Source organism: Tetrao urogallus, assembly GCF_951394365.1.
Source record: "Tetrao urogallus genome assembly, chromosome: 8".
In the NCBI taxonomy this organism is placed as follows: domain Eukaryota; kingdom Metazoa; phylum Chordata; class Aves; order Galliformes; family Phasianidae; genus Tetrao; species Tetrao urogallus.
The window spans coordinates 6,375,061-6,387,162 of record NC_136821.1 but is presented as its reverse complement, the minus strand read 5'-3'; the positions used below and the strand labels follow the sequence as shown (position 1 = coordinate 6,387,162).

Sequence of the window (12,102 nt, the reverse complement as noted above, 5' to 3'; positions counted from 1 at the left end):
AAGCATGTTAAAACAAGAAAGAGTGACGTTAAAGTAACAGGAATCACTTACCTCATCAGCAATCATACACCTACAGGTGCAATAAGGGGGAAAAAAAGAAAAAGAACAATAGTAAATATAACTGATAAGCCAATCGTTATAAATTGCTTACTATGAATGTAAGTTAGGCATTCAGCAAATCCTAAAGATTTTCTCTGTGATTAAAGGAAAAAAAGAGAGACTTCCTCTTTAGAGTGCCTTTGACAATAACAGTAAAAGTAATTTTGGTATGATTGTAATAGTAAGTACACCAGTTATTCTAAAATTGTATACTCAATTTGTTAGTATTACTGAAGAACATACAGTGGAATTGAATTGCTGCTTTGGTTTAGTGCTATATTAAATTTAATCTTAAGAGACAGCGCAAGAAGTACATCTTCAATTTTACTGTCTTTCAGGAACAGCATCGTTTTTGATTCTTTGTGATTAAGGGTCACTTCTATGGCATGCTGATTTAGAAAAAAAAGTCACTTCCAGAGGTGTTCCATTTGTTTTGAAATAGAAACAGACATCCTCTCACCACCCCAGCTGTACTGGGCAAAGCATTGGAAAATGAACTTGATTTTTTTTCCATTTAGAAGCCCTTTACTCCAAGCGAAGAAAATAACGGCAACTCTAGAGGCAATTGTTTAAGTAAATTTATATTTCCTGAACAAACACTACCTCTGATATAAATTTCTTTATAGGTATGTTACATTATGCCTTAGTATTAATACTCTGAAGTCTGAAAGGATTTTGGGAACTTAACTGCTCCTGGCCCACACAAACTCCTTCAAAAACATTTTGAAATTAGACCAAGGCCAATGGAATTATTTGATGGACATTCAGTTACACCATCAAATGGTGGCTGACGTCACCTATTTCCAACCGTTGTACCCTCAGCTGTTTCACAAACTGAGCTCTCAGCTATTTCACAAACTTTTAGCTCTGCTATTCTACAACTTCATACAAGTTGGAAAAAAGTACACCCCACCAAGAAACCAAAATCCCAAGGAAAAAAGAAACCTCCAAACACAAACCCAAGCAAACAAAAAATTCAAAGATTATCCAATTTGAAAGCATTATCTAAAGAATTAAGAGTTTAACTCTTGTAATTAGTAAGAGTTTAACTCTTGTAATTAGACCCCCTATATCATATTCGCACACCAACAAATTCAAAGGAAGACAAAAAATGTTAATCTAAGAAAGAAGAAAAAAATCTACTCCCTTTCAGTCTTGCAACATGAGGGTGACTTAAAGTTCTGTTTTCCTGTAACAACACCAGACTGCACAAAGCTTCAGACTTGCTAAGAACCTTCTTGCCACAATCAACGCTAAGATCTAAAAGCAAGATCTAAAATGATCACAAAGTGCCAACTTCTGCAATCTCAATAGCATTCCCTGCTTGAGTTTCAGCTAAGTAACTGGAGGTTGGATTAATCCTCCAGCTAATAAGTAATCTGGGGAGTTTTTCAAGCACTGCATAATTTTCCAAATTTTCATAAAAAACGAAGTGGAAGAATAACTCCCACAGTTTTGTATCATAGTGCCACACAAAAGGCTTGGTCACACCACTGAGAAATACAGCACTGGGTGCTGCTGCTTGAACTGAATGGCAGCAATAGATTGACAGCTGCATGCAGTTCATCATTTTGAAGATTTGTAAATGTTTACTGACAGAAAAGCATCAAGTCTTAGAAATTGAGACAGTTCAAGCTCCAGGAGAGAATGAACTTCACAGGCCACTCTGCTTGTGTCCCAGTGTCCCATCACATTCAAGGGGAAAAAAAAAAACAAACTAAAAATAAAAATAAAAAGCCCAAGGACTTTTGCCTTGAGCTTTTGCTTCCTATCCCCAGTAGCTTTCAGTCACAGACACAAATTAGTCTTGATTAATTGCTCTGGATAAATTCCCCACTGCCTGTTCCCCACCACTGCATCTTCTGAGACAACAAACTTCTCTGCCACATGAGTAGATGTGCACCCACTGCACCATGCTACTCAAATGAAACATTCCTTCTGTGAAAAAAACTGAGATCTTCCAGGTCTCTGCAACTGTAACTAAATTTAACATAACAAGACATTAAAATTCTGTATTTTGATACTAGAAACCCTTTAAAATAATACAGAACTGCTTTTTCAGTGTTGGGTGTATGGAAATTCATGCAGGTACTCAAAGTACATCAGCTGTGATCACATTCAATAACATACATCTTGCCATGGGGCCAAAATGGACATTCCTGTGGCCAAACTACAAAGCTTGGCAGAAAACACACAGAGGCAGTTCCCAGAACTGATGTGCTGGATACAGATTTGATACTCTGAGAGCTCTGGTACATTGATGCTTGCTCATTCAACCCAAAAGTGTAGATTTCAACATCAACGTTTTCTTTCTGCTAACACACACACACATGAAAATATGCATATTATATAGCTTACATTTTTGTAAGTTGCAATCTACTCGTAACTCACTTTGTAGCAGTCCCTCAGCTTTTTAGATGTTTTCCACTTCAAACTTTGGGTTTGGTTGGGATGGAACAATCAAAAAAAAAAGAAAAAAAAAACAGAACAAAACATAACTGCTAAATCCACACAGGCAAAGGAAAAAAAAAAGGCAGGAAGAGAATATTTTTAGTGGCAACCTGAGATCGTGGAGCCTTTGTGTTTGTGATTTGCAGCTGGGCAGAGACATTAATTTGCAGACAACAAATACACAATTCTATTTTTAAATAATGCCATATATTGCTTACTTTAAAGAGTGATTTTTTTTCCCATTTAATACAAATTGCTTCCATTATACTTCTAAAAAGAATTCTTTCTTGCAGATTCTTAAAGGTGACAACTTCTATCAGTAGACTGATTTTTAAAAACAGTTTGAAGACTGAAATTGAGTGGAATGCACAACAACCTAATGGTGGAGAATCATTGTTAATTTCAGTTTTAACTCCTTAAACAAATGCAGAAAATAAGTAGCAAACAAATGCAGAAATGTAGCAATCAGCTACATACAAAGCAGAGGCATCTCAAGATGAAGCTAAAAACATTCTTTAATATTGTATTTAATCCTAAAGGATATCAAAAGGGAATGCACAAATACAGCAATATCTGAAAGTACATTGCATTCAGTAGCATCTGCTGGTAAGGAAATGTGGCAGAGAGAACAGGAATACAAATGTTCCTTGCCATCTTGTGCTGATAAATACAGTATTTCTCAGTATATCAGCTTCTATTTTAGCAGAGTATTATGAATAATGAAATGAAAATCACGTCACTTTAGGCGTGCATCTCCTACACAGCAGGAATAAATCTACTTTAGTGTGAGCCACACATTTTAAAGAGATGAAAGTGAGAATACATGAGGTCCTATTGCACTGTTGGTTTGCATGCACCAAAACACTTCTTGGACCTTCATTCTGTTTTTCAGAGAAACAAGCCAAAACAAAGAAATTTATAAATTGCTCTGACAATTAAAAGCTAAGAGCAATCAAAATAAAAACTTAAAAGTACGTCAGCCACAGGAACAGTTTTTTTTTCATGAAATGATATTTTTTCATTAGTTTATTGCAGCCATTTACACTTTGATGACTTAAATATCTGCAGGACTACAGGAAGTTGTTCTATTTCACTGCTTTCAATTATTTTCAGACTCTGCACATAGAACCTTCTGTTTTCAACTTCAAGTAAGTATGTCTTCAGTGAAACCTGTTATGCAGCAGTGCTACCCAGAATAGCACATACAATTTGATCACTCACATCCATGGAAGATAAATACAAGCCAAAAGAGAAGTGGAAAAGAGCTAATAGAAAGATTAAGGGGCAGCTGAGCCTCCCATGGTAGGAAATAACAAGAGAAACACGATTGCTTCATCTCCAAAAGGAAAAGCTGAAATGCAATGCTTGTTCCACCTCTCCCTGTTCCATAAATCCACAAAAAACAATTTCATTCTGTACCAACTACAGTGTTGGTACAGAAAAGTCTCAGCCTATTAACATATTGAAGCTAGAAATTAGAATTATACTCTTAATTATACTAATAACTGTATCTGTGAAGAACCACAAGGGGGAAAAAAGTTACTAATTACAAAGCAGAACCCAAATTTTACAGAGAATCAGCCTGGACCTTGCCAGCAGCACAGGCCTCAGGACACACATCTCCAATTCTGTGTTCCCAAACTGACAGACAGTACAGTTTCTGTTAATGGTTACAAAGATGTGGTACTTCTACATACACTTCCCACCCTATTAAAGAGCTGTAATTCAGCAATAAATCTTCAAATCTAGTTCTCTCCCATCTGTTCTGCTACAGTAATTTGTAGTAAAAAAATCAAAGGCTGAAGCAGGGAAACTACTGGCTTTTCTTCCTATGCCTGCAACCCCTACATCGCTTAGGCATAGAAACATTAACTACATACATCACGGACTAACATGAATCAGGTGCACAAAAATTGTTTTTAAAGCTGCCCTGAAGTTTTCAGTCTTAGAAGAAGTCTTAAACATGACTGCTTAATGTAGTTACAACATCTAAGTCGTCCAGTATCTGCTCTTAAAGGCACAAAAAATAGCTTATATCCACTGAGAGGGAAATCACCAAGAGTCCCCACATTTTATAACCACATGGATTAGTTTAGAAGTGTATGGAACTTCCCTATCATTATAGCCCAGATCATACAGAACTAATCGGATACCTGATAATTGCATGATACCATTTCAAAAGAAATACCCAACATTTTGCTTTATGTAACCTTAAAAACACGCAGCTGCCATTTATAACAAACGTCAGTACGTCCTACATTGCTGCAGTGAGACAAGCTGCCGACATGAACATAAAGAAACAGATCTTCAGATACACGGAAGGGACAAATGTGTACTTTTAGTTCATATATTTTGACTGCAAGAAGACAGACTTCTCGTTCTCTGAAGTTCAATTAGTCATTTCCTCTCAACTGGTAGTTACCCAATTTGAGCTTCATCGTTCATATCCCATCTGTTCAGCTGACACCACAATAATAGCTCTATCCAAGAATAAAAATCAGAGCTATGATACGCACTTTCGCATCCTGTTTTAGGCTCAGCCCACACAGTCAAAAGTTTCAGAAAAGCAGGAAAAATCATTTTAGATCTCTCAGTTACACTTCCCTTCAGCAGAGAAGTCCAACTAGGCAATGAGCATCACAGACAACGGCAAGCTCCCTCCATTTCCTTTCCCATTTCTAAATGTTTCCTTTCTTCACAGTGAATCCTGAGGTTGGCATCTGAATCTGTCCGTTTGTGAAGGAATGCTGCTATTTTTTCCTAACAGAACACATCAGAATCTCACAGCAGTGCATTACACATTCTGCTACAATCTTCCTGGTATTCATACACCTCTCACAGTTGTAGGGTCAGCAGTGGGCTTTGGACACAGCAGTAGCTTTCATAAATAGAAGGGAACACACAATCTGATCTCTATCCTTTCAAGATGCATTAACTTAAAATAAAACCAAGAGAAAGTATCCTGATAAGTGAATATGCATGCAGAGAAGAAAGAGAAATCGGCTGTTTTGTTGGTCCACCCCAAGCATACATAGGTTCAAAACTTTAATTTTGATCCAGACAAAAAAGAATACAAGCATCTACGAGTATAATTTAAGGGTCCACACAAAACTGAATGAATCAGAGCCCCAGAACCGGATAGTCAAGACTCAGCACACACTATCAGAACAGCCTTGTAAAGGTGCACTTGCACTACAGAAAATCTTGGAGAGAAAACAGAACTTAGAGGAAAATCAGAAAAAAAAAGAAAAGGAAAGACAGAAGGGATGATAATTTTTCAAACCTCACAGAGCACAGGAAGATCTGATGGTTATGTTGACGTCAAGAAGACTGAACCAGCTTTGTAAAGCATAAGGAGAAACAGATGTTCAAAATTCAGTTCATTAGAGAAGCAGAAGGGAAACTGAGGCTAAGCTGGTGTGGCATATGTCATACAGCCACAAGAAGTCGTCTGCATCAGAAAGACATTAATACTGAAACAGCTTCGTAACACAAGTTTCAGGGAAGGAAAGAGTGTTTAAATGATCATTATTTCTATTCCTGTGTGTCTGGGTTACGTTCAGGCAACCCTTCTGAAATGTTAGCAACATCACCAAGTAAACAATGCAATTACAGTTTGTTGTATTAATTACAATGACTTCAGCAAGGTATGTGAACAAAAACAAAGAATCTAATTTTGAGTTACTCTTGGAAAAATACCAACAATTCAGCAACACACTGGCCTATGTCTGAGGTTTAACTTTATAACCTATCTGATTTGTATACATAATTAAGAATCCTAGTAAGTCATGCAGTCATTGCTGTACGTTCCTTGCAACTACAACATCATTTTGCAATTATGTTCTCTCTAAACTAGATAGTTCTGCCTCTTCATAAGTCATGGATTAAAAATTAAAGGGAATATAGAGTTCCAATGTAATTATTGCTTGCACGTGGGGATAATTCAACTTTTTGATTCATTTTCAGCAGCTATTTACCCAGAACTGCAGGCAGCTTTTTCAGAACAAAATCCTTCACCTTTAGTTCCATTTTCCAAGACAAACAGTCAAAGCAGTAGCACTTGATTTCTTAAAACACTGAAAAATTCTGTTACTCCTCAAACAAACTAAAGCTGGTTCTGTTAGCGCAGCCTTTGGAACATGCTGTACAGAGGAAGCTTTGCATCTTTCTTTCACCAGTGTGGGTGTTCTGATATTCTTGGGATTCTCACCTACTCATGTGAGTCAGTTTTATATAACGCTACAACATACAATTTACCTCCTACTCACAAGCCAACACTTCAGCACTAACATCTTAACCAAGGTTATTTAAGGAATCTGAACTGAGTGTATTTTTATATAAAACTGCGCAAGCAATCGTTACATTTGTGTGTCAGTAATCGCAGCACTCAGTCCTCAAACGAGAACACAGATGATAATCAAGGTTGTTTAACCAAAAATAGAGCCCCAGAGGATTTCAGCCACATCATACCCTTGCTCTGGAATTACATTAGGTGCTTTAAAAAAGTAAACAATGAAAAACCAACCATCAATCTAATATAAGATGCACTGAATTGCCACATCTGCAGTGTTCTCAGTTCTTCAAAGGAATATAGAGGAGAATGGCTGTGCAGAGTCTTAGGCTTTTCTCCAATACTGCTCAACCCGTATCTGAGTAAGACATTTAAAATTACCCATGTTTATGAAGGTTTGAGAGCAATATGTGTATATTAGCCAGCATATTTCAGTATGGAAAAGGATGTGTGAAATAACACATATCAACCAAAGTGGTCAAGGCAAAGTTTAAACTCAGAGACTTAGAGTCACAGAACAGTTTGGGTTGGAAGGGACCTAAAAGACAGGACTAGCCAGTTCCACCCACCCGCCAGACTATGGCCAGGGAGGCTCCCACTAGACCGGGTTGCCCAAAGCCCCACCTAACCTGGCCTTGAACAGCTCCATCAATGGGGAATCCAGAGGCTCTCCAGGCAGCCCGCTCCAATGCCTTGCTACCATCTGAATAAAGAATTCCTTCCTCATGTCTAATTTAAGTCTATACTCTTTTAATCCAAAATCATTACACCTTGCTATCACTAGAGGACCTAGTAAGAAGTCTCTCCCCATTGTTCTTATAAACCCCCTCAGACACAGATCAGCTTACCAGCTGAATTGCTGCAAGAAAGACTGACATCAATTAATTGGAACAAAATGGAATAACAAACTAATTTCAGCTACTGACAAGCTAGGCTACAAACCGTAACCTAGACATTAATTTTCAAGATTGAAATACTTGCAATCAAAGTAGCTCTTGCCTATGTATGTATGTATGTAATGTAATGTCTTTCAATGACCATTAGCTACTTCTTAATACTATCAAATAAAATTTGCTTTCCCAAATGATATTCCTTACTGCAAAAGCTGCAGAAGAACTCATCTCTTTGTATCTTCCTCCTTACTCCCAGATCCCTCTGATCTGGAGAGATAAAGGCAATGGAGGCACTTGTTGATATCACTTAACACTTCAAGTCACCAAGTAATTATTGAAGTAAAAACGAAACATCCATAAAAATACTCCTAGGCATGACTCAACAAAATGACTATTAAAGAAATTCCATTTTTAAACACAGAAATTAGTTAAATTGACATCTATCAAAGTCATTGTGACAAAAGCAGAGAAAGTAAGTAGATCTCCCTTAACAAATGATGATCATTTTCAGCTTTCTTATTTTGGAAATCTGAACCTGAACTTTCCATCTTAAAAACAAAATGGTCAAAAGTTGAACAAGAATTTAGATTAGCTCCAATCTCACAGAAATATTGATGCCACACATTCTCACATCTCAACAGATATTCTATTTGGTAACTACACCAATTCAGCATCCTTGCCTGGAACATGTAGGAATGACATTAGTTATGTGCTTACAAGAAAACAAGTCAGAATGCTCACTCAGATTCCCAACAAATCAGACAGTACATGTCTTATTGGCTCTAGAATTATTTTTATTTTTTTTCTAGACAAGCATTAGGCAGTTTGTGCTGCTATACACAACACCTTTGGAGCATTTAGTGAAAAAGCTTGCATCTGCCTGTCTCTTCTGCCTCACTTTTACTAATGAAGCTCAAATCACAACTGCATATTTATCTTATTAGGGAAACTGAGGAAATGAATAGATTGATCCCAGCCCCATTAGTATCTCAGAGTGTATATTTCATTCAAGGTTTTTTTGTTCCTCTGTCACCCTAGGAGCTTCTCTAACCTAAGAAAACATTAACTCAATCTCTACAGTCAACAATAGAGAATTCTCTCTACACCAGTTTCCTACCGCTACAGCAAAGCATGGATTAAGTGATGACAGCACAGGGAGTGCACAGCCTCAGAGATAAAAGAGAAGCCCAGATGCACATATTGCTTACTTCAAGTGCTATGTTCATATATTTTCAAAATTAGAAAAGACACTTTTATGGAAAAGCATCAGACCTTGTTAAAATATACCAAAGGGAATAGTGAAAGAATGCTTAAATCATTAAGGAGTGCACAGAAGAGATTTGGGTGAGCCAGAGACTGACAAACTCGTAAGAAAGTTCAGCTACAAGCAGCAAAGGCTCTTGTTCTCTGTTCTGAGACTAAAAGAGAATTAGATCCGGGTAAGGGACAGATTTTTGAAAAACAATCCTCAGGAAAGTTTGACTTAATATATTTTACTTCAGAGGCTATGTGAACACGTGCAAACAATTGCCCAATTTGACCCAGCTAAACTCACTATGCCAAAGAATGGCATTTCTTGCAGCCATAATGCAAATACTTTCATACCCATGTCACAGTAAAAACATCAGCTTCACATTATTCAACAGTCTTTTGTTAATGAAAAGTGTCAAGAAAAGAAAAAACTACGTCCATAACCCTAACTGAAATAACCCCATAGCCTCCTTAACAGCCACTAGCCGAAGCATTTCAAATCTTTCTACACACTTATTGCAGGCAAATGTTGCTTCTCAAAGAAAAATACCTGATTTGAATGTATCTAGTTAAGCATTTTCCCGAGGAAGCTCTATATTATAACAGCTTGCAAAGGATTATGTTTTCAAACACATTCATTAGCCTACACAAATTAACATTAAAGAAACTATATACATATTTTCTTGTGTAATTTTATTATTTGTATATATAAAAGCATATCAATTGCATATCATGTAAACTCTACTTCCCCTTATTGGCATCAGATCATGAGATACAGTAGCCTAGGGCTTCAGATACATTAAATTCAACTCTTAAATACAAACTTTGCTGCCTATTCTGTCAAAACCTTAGTGATCCACTAAAACCGTACACAGTTATTCTTACAGTCACACCAGAAAAGTACATAGAATTATAGAATCCTTAGAGTTGGAAGGGACACTCACAGGTCATCTAGTCCAACTCCCCTGCAGCGAACAGGAACATGCACAGCTAGGTCAGGTTGACCAGGGCCTGATCCAGTCTCGCCTCAAAAGTCTCCAGGGACTGGGCATCAACCACAACTCTGGGCAATCTGTTCCAGTGCCTCACTACCCTTACCATAGTAGACCTTTTTTCCCTTATATCCAACCTAAATGTACCCTCTTAAAGCTTTAAGCCATCTCCCTTTATTATATGACCACAGACCCTGCTAAAGAGTCTGTCCCCTCCTTTCCTGTAGCTCGCCTTTAGATACCGAAAGGCCTTCTCTTCTCCAGGCTGAACAGCCCAACTCTCAGCCTCTCCTTGCAGGAGAGGATTATTTTTGTGGCTCTCCTCTGGATGCAGTCCAACATGTCTATGTCTCTCCTGTACTGAGGACTCCACATCTGGATTCAGTACTCGCACATTAGCACCCACCAGTACTCCCAGGTCTTTTTCAGCAGGGCTGCGCTCAATCCTTTCATGCCCCAGCTTGTATTTGTTGAGAGAGTTGCCTCAATCCAGGTGCAAGACCTTACATTTGGATTTGCTGAACCTCATGAGGTTCATCTAGGTCCACTGCTCAAGCCTATCTAGGTCCCTCTGCATGGCATCCCATCTCTGGTGCGTCAGATGCACCCCCACAGCTCGGTGTCATCAGCAAACTTGTTGAGGGTACAGCTGACCTCACTGCTGATGTCACTCAAGAAGATATCAGAGTATTGGTCCCAGCACCAAGCCCCGCTCGTCTCTGACCTCCATCCATTTTGAAAATATGAAGTTGTTTTTTTTTTTTTTTTTTTTTTTTTTTTTTTTTTTTTTTTACAGCCTCAGTTCAAATCACTTCTTTTGTGCCAGACCTCTACGATGACATCACTTTCCACAGGAGCAACATGCAGCCTCAAATCATGAAAGTACTGTAATCGCTCAGATATTCTAAAACTTATGAAGCACAGATATCATTCTCCTTCCCGCTTCTTTGACTTTTTAACACAGTAACACGATCTTAGCTAAGTATTTCCAGTCACTGTTGCACAAACTATTTTTCTGATTTATAGGGTACCTAGTTGTTGAATGCTGTTCTTGTTAACTGAGCGCTCTGCAAGTTGTCTTCTGCCTGGTTGTTACAGCTCAGTGAGTTCCAGAACACCCTGATGACATGCCAGAATTGTACCAAGTTTAAAATAGAATACCACACAGATGCATCGAGATCTGTTAGTCATTCTCTTAACAGATCTACCATGCCATTAAGAACTACAGAAGAAACGTGAATTAACTTATTTTGAGATTGCTCTATTAACATCACAAAAAGAAGGCTCCGCTGACAGCAGCCTCCTCTTATATGCGAAGATGTTGGATACTACAGGTTGATTTTGCACTACTAAATATTTCCTCTCCTCCAATAGGAGAAAAACAAAACAACCTCATTTTAAATCATGTTATATTACGTTACAAAAAATACGTAATATAGCTAACCTAAGTGCTGCTGCATTCACATAACCTTTCTAACCATTCATCAATTTTTACCTAGAATAATTCATTCAAGCATGTGATATAAGGAATATACCTGCCACTCCTCTGAAGTGCAAATATGATGCCTTTCTCCTGAAAAGGAAGCAGTTTCTTTCTCAGTCTTTCAGGCAGAAAGGACAGCTCAGCATCAACACTTTCAGAATAAGAAGCTTCGGGTGTATGTGTGTCCTGGAGCACATTAGCCATTTTGAACCTACTGGAAACAAAACCAAAAAAAATGTCTGTCTTAAAAGATAGGTCTGCAATACATTATAGAATAGAACCTCATGGAATAATAACAGCTTGAAATACTTGACATTTACACATAAGCTACTCTTATACTGACAGCAGAAGGAAGTAATGAAAATACTCAGACCAGCCAGTTGCCTTTTTCTAACACCTAACAGTCTAGGCTTTTAATGGCTGCCACAAATGACAATTTAATTCATAAAAAACACATCACAAAGGAAGAACACCAGAATCACCACCATATTAATTAGTAACTTACAAGATATAAGTCATTAAGATCCTCACAATGCTTATGTTAGAAAGGCAAAGTCACAGAGTTGTTGTAATTCAGTGAACCTCGGATAAGATCAGTCTCCCCTGATAATCCATACCCAAAAGAAAACAAGCAAAATATCC

The 12,102-nt window shown here is 37.7% G+C and overlaps 1 protein-coding gene across 1 annotated transcript in view; it reads right to left on the bottom strand.

Moving 5' to 3' along the window:
- The window catches only part of ZRANB3 (zinc finger RANBP2-type containing 3), a gene marked incomplete at both ends in the record, with an annotated part of 31,024 nt that extends 19,360 nt beyond the window's left edge, over positions 1 to 11,664 (bottom strand). Inside the window, 2 exons of the mRNA XM_079538903.1 lie at positions 52 to 70; positions 11,513 to 11,664. Coding sequence (XP_079395029.1) covers positions 52 to 70; positions 11,513 to 11,664 — 171 coding nt within the window. The remainder of the gene's footprint in view (positions 1 to 51; positions 71 to 11,512) is intronic.
- Between the last annotated feature and the right edge of the window lie 438 nt (positions 11,665 to 12,102).